The 17,022-nt window shown below is 39.8% G+C and overlaps 1 protein-coding gene across 6 annotated transcripts in view; it reads left to right on the forward strand.

Annotated features, from left to right (window-relative positions):
- Positions 1–1,188: 1,188 nt before the first annotated feature.
- The window catches only part of lrrc75bb (leucine rich repeat containing 75Bb), a 52,197-nt gene continuing 36,363 nt past the window's right edge, over positions 1,189–17,022 (forward strand). Inside the window, exons 1-4 of one of the 6 annotated variants that reach the window (XM_088936011.1) lie at positions 1,189–1,272; positions 1,757–1,856; positions 5,537–5,849; positions 16,530–16,658. In XM_088936011.1, the coding sequence (XP_088792137.1) occupies positions 5,559–5,849; positions 16,530–16,658 (420 nt within the window). In that variant the 5' untranslated portion in view covers positions 1,189–1,272; positions 1,757–1,856; positions 5,537–5,558. Of the gene's footprint in view, positions 1,273–1,729; positions 1,857–1,888; positions 4,695–5,153; positions 5,440–5,536; positions 5,850–16,529; positions 16,659–17,022 lie in introns of those variants that run through there. The other 5 variants (XM_088936013.1, XM_088936012.1, XM_088936010.1 and 2 more) reach the window with 5 other exon arrangements.

Here is a 17,022-nt window from a genome sequence, read left to right on the forward strand (position 1 = left end):
CGTTTAAAAGATTTGCAGAACCCGCTCTTGAAAAACACACAGCAGGGACCTGGTGCTGGAGGACCACCTGTTTCTCCAGCTCCTTGTCACACACTGACCAAGGGTTAACTGGGCTCCCTCTTTGTAACCAAAGAAAAATAAATCTCCAACACAGGAATAAAAGGAGAAAAAAAAAATTAAGATTTTTTTTCTTTTACAGCGGCTAGTCCCTGGCATTATTTTCATTATTAAACACAGGAGGAGAGCCCACAAACCAGCAGCCCAATTTTATAAAGCAAATACATGTCGGACTGCAGCCTTTCCCCACTCACACCAAAGCAATGCAATGCCACCAAAATACAGTAATTAGTCTAGTCCTGTCAGTCAACACACAGCACACACTTCTCAGGTTAATGAAAAGTGCCTTTTGCTTGTTAATGAAAACTCATAAGACTGTTAAACTGATATAAAAGACCAGCTTTCACAGAATGGTACAGGGGACTTCAGTGCAGCACTTTTGTTAAATTACAGGATGTTTTTAAGGACTCATTTTCAGTTTTCTGTTCTTTTACAAAGGTACTCTATTTTGGGAGATTCAATTCTTTTTCCAGCCTTCTGTATAATGGCCTATTTTGGTAAGTAGTAGGATTAGAGCTGTTCCAACCATACATTGTAAAGAAAACATGTTGTTTTTGTTCTTTTGGTACATTTTGTACTAGCCAGTTCGAAGGTCTTAGGACATTTACTGTACTCAACAACGGATATATTGTTTCTCACTATATATAATTCTACCCACCAAAAAAGAACAGGGCCCTTTAACTGCTCTTATAAATGTTTACCTAAATGTGTATAGCATTTTCATATTTGTCTATGCTTTTACAATGTTTCTTATATTATTGTTATAAAGTATATACAGAAGTAACCACAGGTTACATACTGTACAGTAAATAGTGTACTGTGAGTCAGTCTTGTTTGGAAATTGCTTTAAAAGGATTTGCCTCGGCAATTAACACACACATACAGTATATATATAATGATTTATCAGAAAATACACTGATAGTATCAGAAGGATGATAAAACTAACTAGAAGGAAATTGTTAGATTTTTTAATTCTTACATACTTTATTTTCATGATTGCCATAATACTTTCTCTCCCTGAAGAATATTTTTTAATTGTGTTTTATTGGAGTTACTAATGATGGAGGCATCAACAACAGTGACAGATCAGTTCATCAGTGTTTTGTCTCCACTGTGGGTGATGTGCTCACCTTTGGTGGAGTTCTCTGCGCTCAGGTAAGACAATACTTGATGAGGCTCTTGTTTTCACACAGAGCCTGGGCTTAACTCCCTATGAGAGGCTGAGAAAGACAGAACATAACAGCAGTAGAGAGGTACTTTTGTAAATGCTGGGAGGCAGGGCCAATGAGCAAACTGGCCGGCTGACTCAATTTAAAGGCCACGAATGAGCAAGGAAAACTGGCTATGGAAAGAAAAAGCAAAGTTCTTTTATACGTTATTCGGTGTAGTGCATCCATTATTTCATAGCGCTTGTACCTGAGTGCACTTACTTTCCCCATTAAACACCAGTTAGCTAGCTGAAGACTTGTACAGAAAACAGGCTGTGTGCCCCCATGGAATCCTCTGACAACATCTTGTAGGCTGCTCAGTGAGGCATAGAATATTAGAACATACCAAGCACAATACTGAGTACCCGGAGAGTTACGGTTCAATCTCGCTGGTTTCTAAAAGAGTTCTTTCTCTCCCATTTACTGTGAAGCACAGGAAAAACAGAGGAAAGGGAAACAGTAAAGCATGGTGAAGCAGAGAGAGACAAGGTAAACCAGGACACAAGCAGTGAGAAGCCGTGGTACGGTAAAGTAAGTGCTCTGTAAAACTAAAATGACTTTTTGTTTTTTTTTTTTGTTCTTTTTGTCCTCTTGTTTAATTTCTGGTGCAGGCTTGTGCTTCAAAGCATTTGCGAACGAGCTGGATCTACTGCTCTTCAGGAACACATTGCTTCTGTAACATGCAAAGGTCTTCTCTCAGCTGTGCGTGTCGGGAGCTTGGCTTGATTCCGATGTGTTGGGACAGGAGCATGAGGATTGTTAACCCTCTCCATGTCCTCTTCTGATGAACACAGGACACAAACTCAAATGTAGATGCAAACTATGCCACGACCATGCTGGAGAAGAGATGCAGAACATTCCCATATATACTGGCAGTGTTCAAGAACTCAGTCTTACTGGGAAGAAGTGTGGTCTCAGATTCAAGATCTATTATGTTGAGAAATTCCAAAGTCTTGTCCGGTTCTGTATCTGGGTAATCTGCCTGACGAGGTTGTAGGAGGAGATAAATACTTGCCGAAAGTATTTTTGGCAGCAAGCAAGAAAACTATAACACGTAAACAGTAATAAAGAGACCCCCCAACCAAAGAAAACTGGACCGTTATCGTTTCAGACTTTTATGAAATGGAAAAACTAACCTTTCCGTTAAGACTCCAGAAGGAGGTTTGTGAGAGATATTGGGAGAGGCGGATTATTTATACAACCTAATGATAATGATTTTATGTTTTTGGAAGTTTGTACTTTTTTTCTTTACCCGCCTTTCTCCCTCCGTAAAAATGCAAAAGACTGATAAATCACAGCGTTTATACTCATTTCTATATGTAATACTTGAGGTTCTCAGCAATCTGTTTTTTTCTTTTTGTCTTCAGATTGCCTTTGTAGATTCATAAATAAAAAAAACAAACAGAAGTACCAAAAAAGAAGATGCAAACTAAAGCCTACTGTATGTGAAGGGAGTGAGAGGGCGTGTGTGGGCGCTCGATTCTAAGTCAGAGTCGGAGTGGCACAGACAGCTGCCTGGACTCCAGACCCGCACCCTCATGTGAAGCTAGTCTCCAGTGCCCTGGCCTGCTGAGTCAGCATGCTGACAGCATGGATAATGAAATACAGGCAGCTTCCCAGGGAGCCCCAGTGATTCCTAGGCTCCTCATCTCTATTCAACCTGAGGCTACAGCTTTAAAATCAGGGCTCCCCTCCCTTGCAGCCTTTCATATCCTGCTTGTGTGCAACACAATCCATCATATCACCACCATTCTTATATAACCGACTAGGCAAGTGGCGTAACCTATAAACATTCTTATGATGCGCCTTTGTTAAAGTCTAATCCACCTAATTACAAGCCTTAAGCACAAGCCCCATCGTTTTGAAGTGTCACAGATATGAACGTTTTTCTTCATGCACAGCCTGGCTTCTGTGCAACTCCCTGTGCACGCACGCACACACACACACTACAAAGGGCTTTGAAATCTGGTTTTGCTTAGAAGTGCAATTTTTTCCCCATGCAAAGTCAAGTCAAAAGCAGTAGCTTGGAGTTAAGAAGAGATTAGGTGGTTACCAATAAATAAGCCTGCTTGCCTTGAGTGAAAAGGAACAATATTTAGTATTCATGAAGACACTTGTTTCCTTGTTTTTGCACCATCTGTCAGCACTGCAGAGCTTTCCACTGTACCAGAATCTCTCTAATGTCACTGTAATGAAAATAAGCAGGCCCCGCATGTCATAAATTATATGACATGCAATTATATTAAAAGGGAAATGCTGGGTGTTCTTTGGTACCACCCTATTATTAAGTCCTACATTTTTTTATCACAGATTTTAAAGATTAAGAGGTAATAAAACTGAATATATAGTATTTACTGGACAGCAATGCTTAATGCATCCTGTTTTATACATAAAGTGTAGTATTTCCTGGTGTAGTGAGAGTCTAATTCTATGTATGTCTTCCTGTAGTATACTTTAGGATCTGAAAGTCTGCTTTTCCATATTAAGAGGAGCAAGTAGAAAAGAGAGAAGTTTCTACTCATAAGACAGTCCTGGGATATAGTGCACAAATTGCATGATGTATTGCAAAGCAGGTAGGGACAAGCTTAATTAACTGATGTACATAAGTAATCCCAGAACCCTACACCTAGGGCACGTCTGATGAAGATTGTGCCTCATGCTATTTATTTATCCAATATCAGAGAGGCGGGAGGACATGTGCAGGCTACCTCAGAGGTACAGCTGAAGGACTGAAAGCACTATAGACAGACTGGCTTTCGATAATAACGTCTTGACTTCCTGTCTTGACTTTTTGTTTTACTTTCTCTTCCAAAAGATGTGATTTTGCAAAAGCCTTTTTGTACTTCTTAAGGGAGCTCGACCGTATTTTATTCCTCTCTACATTCAAATGATCTGCTACACTTCATGATATTGTAAGGCTTGTTCACTGTTTACAACCTACAGTACCTGCAAAAGTCTCGGAAAAAATAGAACAGGGGGAAAAGGGTATCGTGTCCTGTCATTTATACAATTTATAACCCTGCGAACACACGTGTCTGAAAATCAAAGACAGAAACGGATAATGCTGCTCCGTTTTTCATACAGTGGCCTACCATTTCATTTACTGTACAACCCGCTTCAAATGATCACTTTAGCTTTGAGACAATGTTTCAAATCAAACGGAAGACAACTGCAGCAATCCCGTCGGTGTATTTTATAACAAGCGACGTTGTTTTTCACAAACAGATCGCACGGGGGGCGTGGTGTGTGGGATACATTAAAGGTAGTGCACATACACAGTTGCTCAAACACGAAATGGTATCCATCCGTGTCTTGAACGAGGATGCATCCCAGATAGACTGATTGCATCAAGGCGAGTCGGCAGTCCGGGTTAGTATCAGAGCACTAAAGGGAAAATGTTTTTCACAATTCTAAAGAGTAAACCTATGCAGCTTTCTGGCTTGTTGAGACCGATTTAAAACGCTGAAATCACTGTAGAAAATGAGAACACGGTGCTCTGAACTGAAGCCCTGATTTCACTCTCACGTCCAGCCTCATTACCTACCAACACCGTGGGTTTTCAGTTACCAGACAACACAGCGACTCAGTGCAATTGAACTTAATTACCTGAAGGCTTTCATGCATTCTGAACGCAGCACACGAAACGAAATGCTACAAGAAGACAATACGTGTATGCATATTGGTAGGGCCACTAAGATGATCAAAAACACCAGAATACTAGGAAGGAAAGCAGGCAGGCGGCGCGGGGCATTCCTTTATAAACAGACACGCAGGCAGAACCCGGTCTGATTGGACAGGCACTACTAGACTCGTGTGGTGCGTGCTGTCAGACACAAACAGTGTTGTAAAGGGACATCTACGGAATACAGTAGCAGTGCACATCCACTCGGGAGAAGCAACAAAACCGATAGCGGACCACTGAAAATGTTTGCAGGCTGGAAGGCAGCGATGTCTTGAATGCTTAAGAAGCCTGTTCTTTTCCGTGCATGCTCCTTAAACAACATTTTTTCGAGTTCAGAAAATTAAATGTCATGCACTGCAAAAGAATAAAGGACGTGTGAGGCTGTCAAGTTTTCCTCCCTCTGGGTGGGTTGCACAGGAATATTCAGTAAAGGTCTCTGGTTGAATTTTTATCATACATATTCTGTCATACAAAGAGAGCTCGCTGTTAAACTCACTTTAATTATTATTTTTTTTCTATTTCCTGGCAGTCAATACCGTAGCAGGGAAAGAATGGGTTCTAGACTAAGCAGACAGAGTAGTCTGGACGAGGACACGAAATTCTCCAAGAGGAGACGCCAGCAGCGCGAGACGCCCGGGGAAGCCGGCAGGAGTGGACGCCGAGCCAAGGGAGACATTCTGTTTACATCCCTGATCCTGAAAACCGACAAACTGCCGGGGATGCTGAGGAAGACGAACCCGAGCCCGTATATGAGGAGGGTGGGATGGATCCGCGACATTCAGGCGCTTCTTCGGGAATACAAGGTGGAGCAGGCGGCCGACGTCCTAAAATTACTGAGAAAGGTAAAAAAAAGATCGAGCAGCCGGCGTAGTGTTAACATGCTTTCCCAAGGACTCTTATCTACACGTAGTGACAATAGGAAACACGTTGTTATCTCTATAACCTCTCCTGTCATCGCTCTTCTCAGTCGTAGCGACTTTGACATATTTCTGCACGTACAGTAAGTAATACCCGTGCAAAGCTTCAACGGGACATCTTTATCTTTTAAACAAACATGAGTTTGATTTAGATTCAGCCTTGCACTTTAACCGAAAACCTCCGGTCTTTATGTCTCGCCGGCAGCCGGTGCAAATTAAACCGACATATTGATGTTTTCTCTGTCCGTGAACGCGTATCTCTCATTTGTTAGAAGTCCTTACTTTTCGGGCTGGCGGCTCGATGACCACAGGTTGTTTTGCTGTGGAAGCAGCAGTGCAAATTGAACTTTGAAAACAAGACATTCTAAAAGGAATTAAAACCGTCAGCTTAACCCAAAAGTGAATTTAATTGCTTAAGTCTGAGGAGAGCACACTCATTCACAATGAGAAGCCGTGCGACACACTGGCGCTGCGTCGACAGTATACAAGAGGACGAGAGGAGCGTCACAAAAGTTATAAAACGTGCACTTCAGAACCCAGTAAATTAACTCTACTATAAGAACTCCAGTTATAGCCCACGTATTTGGCAATTCCATGCGGTTTCTATATATAGGGAAAATATGAGCCAGTCACCGTACTTGAAAAGAATATCATATTTCTCATTGGATTGCAGAAGTGTGTCTTAAGAATGTACATGTGGTTGCAGTTTCTTTAATGTCAGCAACGTTTATGCAGAAAAGTTTTCAAACGTCATGTAAGAAGGTTTTTTTTTTACAATACAAATACTACGTAGTGATTGGAGGGGGGGGGGAAGACGAGGGTTTGTAAATTAATCTGAATACCTCGAACATAGCACTGTATGCGTATTCTGATTGTTTCCTGGCAAAGAACTCGTGCAACTCATGAACTTAGATGAGTAGTGATTCTTACGATGGAAGAATAGTTACCTTAAGAATGTTCTGGGGTGTGACAGACTAAAATGAGCATTGTTGTCATCTCATGCAGCTATGAACATTACTACAAGTCGTAACAACAGCAATATTCAGTAAGACGCCTGCTATGCATCTCTCCTAATTGTTTCAAAGCTTTCCACTCATGTTATTATAAAGGTCCTCAGTTTGGCCACAACCAGGGCACTGTAAAAAGAGCCACACAGAAGGAGAGTAATAAGAGTGCTCTGAGCTGTACTGCAGTAGGAATTCTGAGCTGCACTCCAACATGGAGCACATTCTAGAAATCACACTGTTTACAACGGGGGACCTGTTGTGACGGAATATGGCACCAGCTACCAGGCAGAGGGACAGAAGCTCGCTGATCTTGGCAGTAAAGCAAGGAGAGCCGTTGTTAGGCTCAAGGTCCGATATCTTACCCCCCAAGGCAGTGATATTAATATCACAGACACTTATACAGTACACGCAGTGGTGCCTTTTCATTTCTCGTGGAAGTGAAATAAAACTAGGTTATCCAGCAAAGACCCAAACCAGCTGATGTGCGCTGGGATGAGTCGGAGACAATGGATAGGAAGTGTCTCGGCGCTGTTTGCAAACAGAGAGTGCTGAAGCAGCGCGGTGCTCCAGGGCTCTGTTTTTTCCTTTCAGAAAAGGGGTGAAATACTCAACGGGTGCTTCTATGTTTCGTACCACTTACCTTAAAATTGGTTTTCCCTTTGGGGTGGTTTTGAGCTGAGTGTTTTCCACTGACACTGTGGCAGAGTGGGTATACACAACAGGGGAGGTGGATGGAAAACCAGTCGGTATTGCCGAATTTAGGCATCCACATTCACCTCTTGTTTGGCAGTACAGTATGGAACAGGCCTGTACTGTGCCGTCCTTAACTTGAAGACTCTTTGCTCAGTTAAAATTCCTGTGAGAAAGAGCAGTATCTTCAAAGTGCTGTTTGCTCTTAGGGAGTATCAGAGTTTGAGATTTATGCAACAGCTTATATTAATGAGTTGCTGCAAGGGATTCCTACTAATCCCAAATGTGGAGATTAATGTACACCACATTTTTAATGGGGGGATTTGACCTTGAAATAATACACAGAGTTACAGATGCACTTGTTGATTAGGAAACTTTTCCTATCCTCAGAGGCTGTCATCAGAAGATTTGCACAAATTCTTTTTCTACAGAACTTGCGTTCTCTGCAAATTGACTAACTTTAATTTACATGTTTCAATGCACAGCATCCCCTAACCTGTTACTGACAGTGCACCGAAAGGTAATGGCACAGATGTTTTTATTAATTTATTTCTCCAAATAATTCTACGATAATTTGAGTCTCAACGCAATTTCATTTCGTTCAGTTTTTCAGTAAATTTCCATTTTCAGTTTTCTAATTTCAGTTCTGTTGTTTTCATTTGCCCGGGAGAAGTGTTAGTCTGTCTCAGTCCAAAAAAACAGTATAAGCACAATGTGCTGACTTGCCTGCCAGTTATTAACTGTCAATTAAATTGTTGATAAAACTTAACATGCATAAAGGGTATAATTGTGCTGCCCTTTCTGTATAATTAATAGAGGAAATGAAGGTAAATTAGAAACCTGGCACGGATAATTTTTAGCTTGATACAGCTCTGCCAATAATATCTTCTACGAATCTTCTTTCAAAGTGCTGTAGTACTGTAAGAGGGTGTCACAAAGGGCTCGTACTCTCACCCCTGTATCCTCAGCAAATGGGGAGAAACTGGAACCTGACACATCTCCAGCTCACTGTGCCTAATGCATTTATTACAGCTTGGCCTCTCTGTTAGTCCCCTGATGCTACTCAGACTCACTCCTGCTTAATGGGGTTCTTGTGTAATACCAGAGGGACTGGAGGAGACGACTGGAAAGAAGAAACCCGATGGTCACTGACACTGCCACAATTATTATTATTATTATTATTATTATTATTATAATTATCATTATTATTATTATCATTATTATTAATAATAAGGTAGAATTTGACCTGGAAATAACGGATGTGGGCATTTTGAAAATGATTTGAAATTATTGATTAAATGTTAATCTGAATAATTATTGGTATTTCTCTTCAATGAGAGGCACAGAGAGATATAAAAAGGGTAAAAATCAGAGATCTACACTTCATAGTTTCACTGGAAGATTTTGTCAACAACCCTCTCAGGTCTTGTCTAGCAGTCTTCCAATAAAGAATCAAAGAAGGTTCTCTGGCTTTTGGCTTACAAAAATCCACAATTTTCAAAAAGATGGTAATGGATATTTAATAAAGGGAGTTATTTGTAGTTAAGGGCTTCCATTTAAACCAACAGAGTTTGCAGGTTGATTCTGGGCATCGCTTATTTCACATCAGTTTACAATACCATAGATTAGTGATTTACTGTAGGTAGACAATATAATATTATACTATTAGAAATAGTATAATATTATAATATTAGATAATATTACGGTATGTTATCTAGATAGTATTGCAATCTTGTGACTTTGAGCAACCTCAGAAGGGGGCCATACTGTCTCAGATTACAGTATATTAAGGTTTGAAGAATACCTATTACTTAAAAGGAACATAATATTAAATTAATTAAATTCTTTACTTACAGCATTCCTTCAAAGATGTGTGCGGCTAAATGAACACAGTTAGGTTATCAAAATAATTCACGTATTTCATGACCAATATGCTGTGAGACAGAGCGTGCCTAGCATATTGATAATTCTGATACATTTGAAGATCGCTACTGGGCGCCCTTCATGTCATGAGCTGTTTATCCCTAATTCTGTTGACACTATAATTGTTTTCTGTTTTTGTCCCCCCAAAAAACATTACTCTTTTACCACCATATAGAATTTCTAGCTTTGAATGCAACTTTGATTTTGTCAAAAAATGCTCTTGATATTTCTGCAGGCAGCACCAAATGGTAGTTCATAGCGCAGCTCAAGTTAGTGATCTTTTAGTGCAGAATTTAATGGCTTCTCACATGCAGCTCAATTTTATGAGCCAGACCTCCAGCTGTCCAATCCAGTACCTGTTGGTATGTGAAATGATCCCCAATTTCTAATGACTGAACACTTCTCGAAAATATTTTGCTTTAGACAACCCTGTAAAAAAAGAGTTTTAGGCACAACATATCTATCCCATCCTTATTGAAGGTTAGTAAGGTTTAATTCTAAAGTAACAGGTAGGTAAAGAAATATAGAGCAATTGTTTAACATTCTGTGCATAATTCTTTATAAAAAGGTTTAGGAAAGTACTGTATATAGTAAGTAGTTTTGGGGATCAAGCAAGTTAATAGTAGATAAAGAGAAAAATGAGATGTACTGCATATTAATAATATGTTTACATATAGTACACATTGATTTAAATTGTGCTTTCAGTTTTATTTATCTTTAGGATTTCTAATAAAAGTCTATCAGGGATATATATAATTCATATAAATTATATATACAGTTTGGCAGATGTAGTACACAGTCGTGATGAGCAGTTTACCAGCATCCTGACCTGTATATTATACAGTAACAATGACTGCTGAGCTGCAAGTATGTGTTGCTTAACCTCGGAAGACAGAAAAGAAAAAAGCTGTACATGAGTGATAAAAGGAGATTCTTTCTAGAAGCAACCTTGTTTCCTTGGATGTAAAACCACCCAAGGACTGAAGCATCTGTGCTTTTCATACACTGTGTTGCAGTGCTTGAGGCTCCTGCTCAGAAACTGGACTAGGATTTTTCCCACAAAGTAACTTTATACGGCATTCTAGAAACCCCACCAAATATGCTGGAACTGTGCATTTAAAATAGGATATAGAGGGTGGGTGGAGTCCTATTAATGCCTTTTATACATTTTATGCCTTCTCAGTCCTAGTTTTTGCCTGCTTCACCAGCAATGGCCAAGGGTACTGTGACCAAGACCCCTTAATGCAACAGGATAGAAGTTCGTACAGGACATCACTGTAATGAAAGACCAGCTTCACAGCTGCTGTTGGTGTCCCCAGGCTTCTGCATGAATATTCTACAGTGCCCTGGCAACACAGGGTGATCGAGAGGAGCCAGTCACTTATCTTAGTCACCTTGTGCTTCGCAAGCAAAAACAGACACAGAATTGCTTCTCCACACCTTGAGCAGCAGTAACTGTGATGCAGCTAGCAGAGCAATTAGTAATTACCCCATCGGTTAATACTGTACATTGGAGTCGTTTCTCTTGGCCTATTTGTGAGGTGTTGACCATTCCAGAAAAAATCAATAGGGATCCTGTAGGTTTCTTTCAGTGGCATCACAGTGGGAGACAGGAGACTGAAACCAGAGTGCTTCCTTTGTTTGTACTCTTAGAAAATAAGAGCAAACGCCCTGAAGATGAAAGACCAGAATGGTTCTTAAATAGGGTGATTGCATTAACATGAAAATAAAGACGTTAATGAAAATTAATGTGCGGTATCTTAGAAATCTTCAGTTTATCCAAGAAAATGATTCCAGAAGAGACTGTCTGCTTTTCTAACTCTCTTTCACCCCCTATAAACCTTACTCCCTCCTGCTGAGCACTGCTGTAATGGATCGAATATGTGTGCGGTGCCAGCAATAAAATGCAACAAAACAAATGACTTTTTCCATCAGAGCACTTAGGTTACAAGGTCCATATCTTTACGGAGGATATCAGATTTTATTTTAATGACAAAAGAGAACAGCCTTTCTGTCAGTGTACATGCAAAACAGTGTTCAGGATGGTGGTTACTGGAGTTGGAAATTGAAGGCATGTTGTGTGGGTTTCCCTTCTTAAAAGCTTTTTGTTTTGTGTATCCATCTGTCCTAATGAGTGTGTACAATTATCTGAATGCTTAGTGAGTTCGTTAGAGCTGACGTGTAAGTGGAGTTAAGGACAGGAGTTCTGCCAGACTTTGGAATTGTTATAAGCTGCCTGTTTACTTTGACAGCCGAGTTTCTCCTGAATTTTGTTGGCTAGTCTAGTTGCAAAGCATTTTTTGGATAACGATGGATTTGCTGTTAGTTTCAGCAAATAAATGACAGGACACACTGCTCTCGGAATATCGATAAGCACAGGGCACCCAACGGCTCATTTGCGGTGGGATGTAAATTAAGTGGTTCCCTGCTTCACTCATCTTTATTGACTTTGTTTGATTAAGTCACAGGTTTATATTTTCACGTCAGCTAATACAGACAATCATGCCATTTGTTACTTAAGCCTTTGGCTTGCTTTGGCTAGCAACATCCACCCAAGGAAAACGTTTGCATTTGACACACAATACGTGCCTGATTGTTCTGCTGTGGGTTAAAAAAAAAAACATAAAACAGACAATACTACAAGAACTACATGCACAGATGTTTTAACATTAGCATTCACTGAAACAAAATGAGAAGGTTAGAACATTAGAACAGAGATGTGTCATGTATACGGTATGTACTGCAAAATGTAGTTGTCTAAATGACAGCAGCAAATGTAAAGCTATTTTTTTTATTTCAAGAATAGATGCTAGATGAGATGGTGTAAGAAAAAGGTTTATTCCTTTCCTTAAAACATTAATCATTTTTTTAAATGGAATTTAATTATATACAGTAAAGGAGGATCGCGGTGTACAAACAATGTATTTAATGGATTCAGTAATGGCAATATTCATTTGATCAGATGAATTCAAACGTCTAAATATAATCTCAGTCTGGTGCCAGAGTTATTTTAGCCTTTTAAAGCGACCACGTAGAATTGGCTTAAGCGAAGCATGATGAACCTGTCATTGTACAAAGGCCCTTATCCAACAGCACGTGGAACCAAAATACAAGCCAGGGACTTTGAATTCTCTGATTACTTCACCGGACTTAATGTGGGTTGCTGAAGTACACAAAACAAAGCCAGTGATTTATTTTTATATCCCTGTAGAATGGCCAGCGTTGGAGGCCTCTAAAAAAGGAATGCTTGACTTTCTTCTTCTATTTTTACCCTTGTTCTTTGAGGAAGCGAGACAGGAATCTAGGACCTCTGCCTTCATAACGAAGTCGTGCATTGTAATTATCCAACTCTGGTGTCCAACTGCTCTGATCTCTAATGATCCCTGGGAATCATTACAGAGCCATACAGGCCTGCCTCTTCAGACAGGCAGAGCCACATTTTAATGAAGCTCTTCTTAGAAGGGGGTTAGTTTAGGGGCTGCCAGTCCACTACAGAAAGCGAGAAACAACATTCAGAATGATCTCCACGTTTATTCCAGGAAATCTGATAGAAAGCGTACGAAGCCAATTTAGAAAGGAGTGATTGCAGTGGTCATGAACTGACATTAATCATGATGGTTAGGAATAATTGTTGAAATGTTCCCAGAAGTCACTTCCTTTGATATATGTATTTTTTTTGCCTTAAACAAGTATGTTTTACTGTCTTTAGATAAATGTTGTATATGTTCAAACTGATATTGTTTATCAGGTCACTCAGCTGTAGATGAAAGATTTCTTTTATGTGTGGATGATGGGTGGATGCACCACTTTTTGGAAAGGTGAATTTCTTAAACTTATCATTTTAAATGCATCATAACAGGACAAGAGCTGCATGGAATCTGCAAGGACTATTTAAAAAGAAAGATCAATGTTCAGATGCCTATTAAGTGGTTTTCATACTGTGGAGCATTAGCCCCGTGATGAGAGATTTTGTGAATGCTGTGTTAATAGGTATTGAAAACTATAGAATACCTTCATGCAAAGACTATTACTGAGAGTATTACAGAGAAAATACTGCGGTATGAGAAACTGTCTTTTATCTATTAAATTATATAGCGGGCAGACAACAGCAGGGTCCCGGGTTCGAATCTCACAATGAGAGGTCTGTATGATCTCCCAATGTTTTCTCCTGCTGTTCGGATTTCCTCCCACATTCCAATGATATGCCGAGGTTAATTGGTATCTCCGTTTGCCCCCTCATACACAGTACATACAGAATGTGAATGTGTTCCCTGTGATGTACTGGCATCCCGGCCAGGATGCAGTCCTGCCTGGCACCACTAACCAGTGGAGATAAGGCTGTAACTGCAAGAGGGTAGAGCCCAACCTGACAATTTCACTGCGTGAGGCCTGTCAAATCTCAATTAACGCGCCGAGTCAGTTAATACTGTATAAAGGGGTAACGTGCTTAATATTTTACTGTTGGGGGTTTACTTGCCTTGGCCATAAGGAATGAACCAGGGAGACTCCTGCATGGGTGAAGATGAGATGGAAGGAGTGCTGTGAGAAAATATGTGCTATATCAGCCTCAGCAGAAGAAATAATTACAGTAGATGTAAGAGAGAAGAAGAGTCAGATACAGTAACAATTTGACCTTTGTTTAACAATTTCATTTGTGGCAACCTCTGTTACCCCCATAAACTAGTAATAACAAATTTTAAACTATTGAAAACAAAATAAACAATTGAGTTCCAGCTCAAGTTAAAATGCAAACAGGCATAATTTCACATTCTCGTTACGTGCTTTGAAAGAAGACAGGCTACATATTGTTGCTCAGATTTGTGATATGAAACAGTTGTCCTTTACGCATTGATTTTTCCTTAAATAACCTTTGCCCCAGTACGAAGCTCATTTGATTGATTAAATTATTGTGCTGTGTGGTGTAGCGTTTCCAAAGATTGCTGCTGATAAAAACACATGCTCACAGCATTGTGGAGAGGGACATCAAGACAACATTATCCAGACCAGCTGAAACGAAATGGAAGTACGTTCACTGTTGATGAAAGAATGGACTTTTTATAACCAAGAGCATGAGGACGGCATACAAGCTAAATAAACCAGGTCATGCTCTAAGAATGGGTTTTCTGATGCTACCCAGTCATGCTCACGAAGACTGAATTATCCCTATTGGCATTTAAACATGAGGTACAGAGGCCTCTACCTTTTGAAAAGGATGTAGGTTGACAGTAAATGATTTTTACAGGACTGCAAAACTCTGCTTGTCTCCCTTGTGCTGTCGTTCTGATTTGTGAAAAACATGGTCGTCTCCAGGGCAAGGTGGTGTTGGTCGCTGATGGCTATGGATTTATATGTCAAGTTTGGGGCCTGGCAAAAAATATTGACAATCCTGTTCACTGACAAATTACAGCACCTGACTGCATCTGCCAAAATGAAGTTTTATCACATTTTAGGTGATACAAACTCTGCACAGTTTTATTCCTTGCATAGTGAGCATTGAAATAATATGATCATTCATAACTGGAGCATATTCTTAAAGGTCCTGTCAGGAAACTGACGAAATTCATTGTGCTATAATATGCTATGCAATTCAGGATAGCATAATCAGGATGCTCATTAACATTTGTCATCAGCAGTGTTGATCAGCACGGGTTGTGCTGTGTAAGTAGGAGTACAGACTGGTATAGTCACGACTGGAACCAATACAAACTATAAAATATGCTTTGACCCATTTGGGAATGCTTTCCAATTCCTCTTATAATGCCTGGGCATGCTTGCATGTGTCTTTGCTGTTCTGTAGAGCCTAGATGTCACATGGTATCCCAGCTCATCCCTCAGATCTTCAATGGGGCTCAAGTCTAGCGAGTCCAGGCGTACTGTATCTGTCCTGTTTGCATCTTGCATGCAAGCCATAAGCAACAAAAGAGTGTGTGTTGTCCTGCTGATATGTGGTCATGCCATAGATGTTCCTGATAATAGATTAATTCTTAGATTGTGAGCCGTAGACATTTGAGGTAATATGTGTACTTCATTAAGAATTGCTTAATGGACAAAAATGGATAAAGGGTAAATTGTCTGATGTAATAAGCGGAGTACCTCAGGAATCTGTTTTAGGACCACTGGTCTTCTTAATTGTATCACTTGCAGGCAGCAGAAACATTAATTGCAATTATAATAAGTGAAACACCAAGACTGTAGAGGCTTACATGTGAGAAAAACTGTGATGTTCACATAAGCACAATCACTTTAAACTTTTACACACTGGGGGGGATACAAAATGTGAACAGAATTAATAGGATAATTAGTTAAAAGCGTAGAATTTAAATCTAAGAAATGTTAAATTAAAATTGTTGAATGCTCTAGTAAAACGTTATTTGGTCACCAAGATACAAAAAATATTTCCATTCTTAGATCAATCTAGCAAACAGCAGCTAGGTACATTCTTGGATTTTCCAGGTTTTTCTTACACTGACAGGCAAAACAAATTGCACCTTTTAAGTCTTGAATGGGGAAGGCTATGATTGAACCTGATTCAAGCATTCAAAGGCAGTGCCTTTAAAGGCTTTAACAAGGTCATTTAGCAATATTTAATTCGCATTGATCAAATTCTTCAAAAACCTGGTCATAACAACCCAATGTGAGCTGTGCAAGAGCTGTCAGTATGAAGTCTTATAGTAGCTAATGCATCACGTTTATCAACCTGTTATAATTGGCACATTGTCAGATGTGCCATGTCATTAACATTATTTGCTCCTCTCTAAATATCCATAAGCTAAAAAAATGCTTGCACTACGACTTGAGGATCTATCAAGATTAACTTGCACTAGCTCAAAATAAAAAGCTTGCCATTTCAATAGAGGACTGCCACAGAATTGTGCTCCTGGAGAGAGAAGGAAATACACTGAACGAAGAGAGGACAGTACTGTATGTGTTTTTATTAAAACTAGCTCAGTTGTCGGGCAATAAAATTCCTTTTTCTGTCTTTCAGGACTTGGGTTTAGAAGGCACATCTCTAAATGATATCCTCTACAAGAATGCTGCCTTTCTTAATCTGGTTGACCCTATTTCTCACGAGTTGTTACTGAGCCTTGCTCGCGATATACAGTGCCCTAAGAAGGTAAGTCTGTAATGAAGAAGAAGCATCATTACGTGCTTCTCATAAGCTATAAGCGGATGGAATTATCCTGTAGTTGTCAGAGCTCTGTATAGACTAGAGCAGATTTGATACACCAGTACAATTAAGTGATACCATAAAACTGGAAAACAGCCATTTTAAGTCTGATTTAAGTCTTTAAAGACCTCACTAGAGTGGATATTGGAATTGCATATTAGAATCATATTTCTAACCAAGTACGTTCCCAGTGTCCCCAGTGCGGATTCTCATTTAACACTGCCTTTATTGCCAGACAAAACCGCAATTTTTCAACACTGTCTTACAGTCAGGGATTCATTAAATGACACACTAATTAAAGCCTGTGAGA

Source organism: Atractosteus spatula, chromosome 17, assembly GCF_055471065.1.
Source record: "Atractosteus spatula isolate fAtrSpa1 chromosome 17, fAtrSpa1.hap1, whole genome shotgun sequence".
Classification (NCBI taxonomy): Eukaryota; Metazoa; Chordata; class Actinopteri; order Semionotiformes; family Lepisosteidae; genus Atractosteus; species Atractosteus spatula.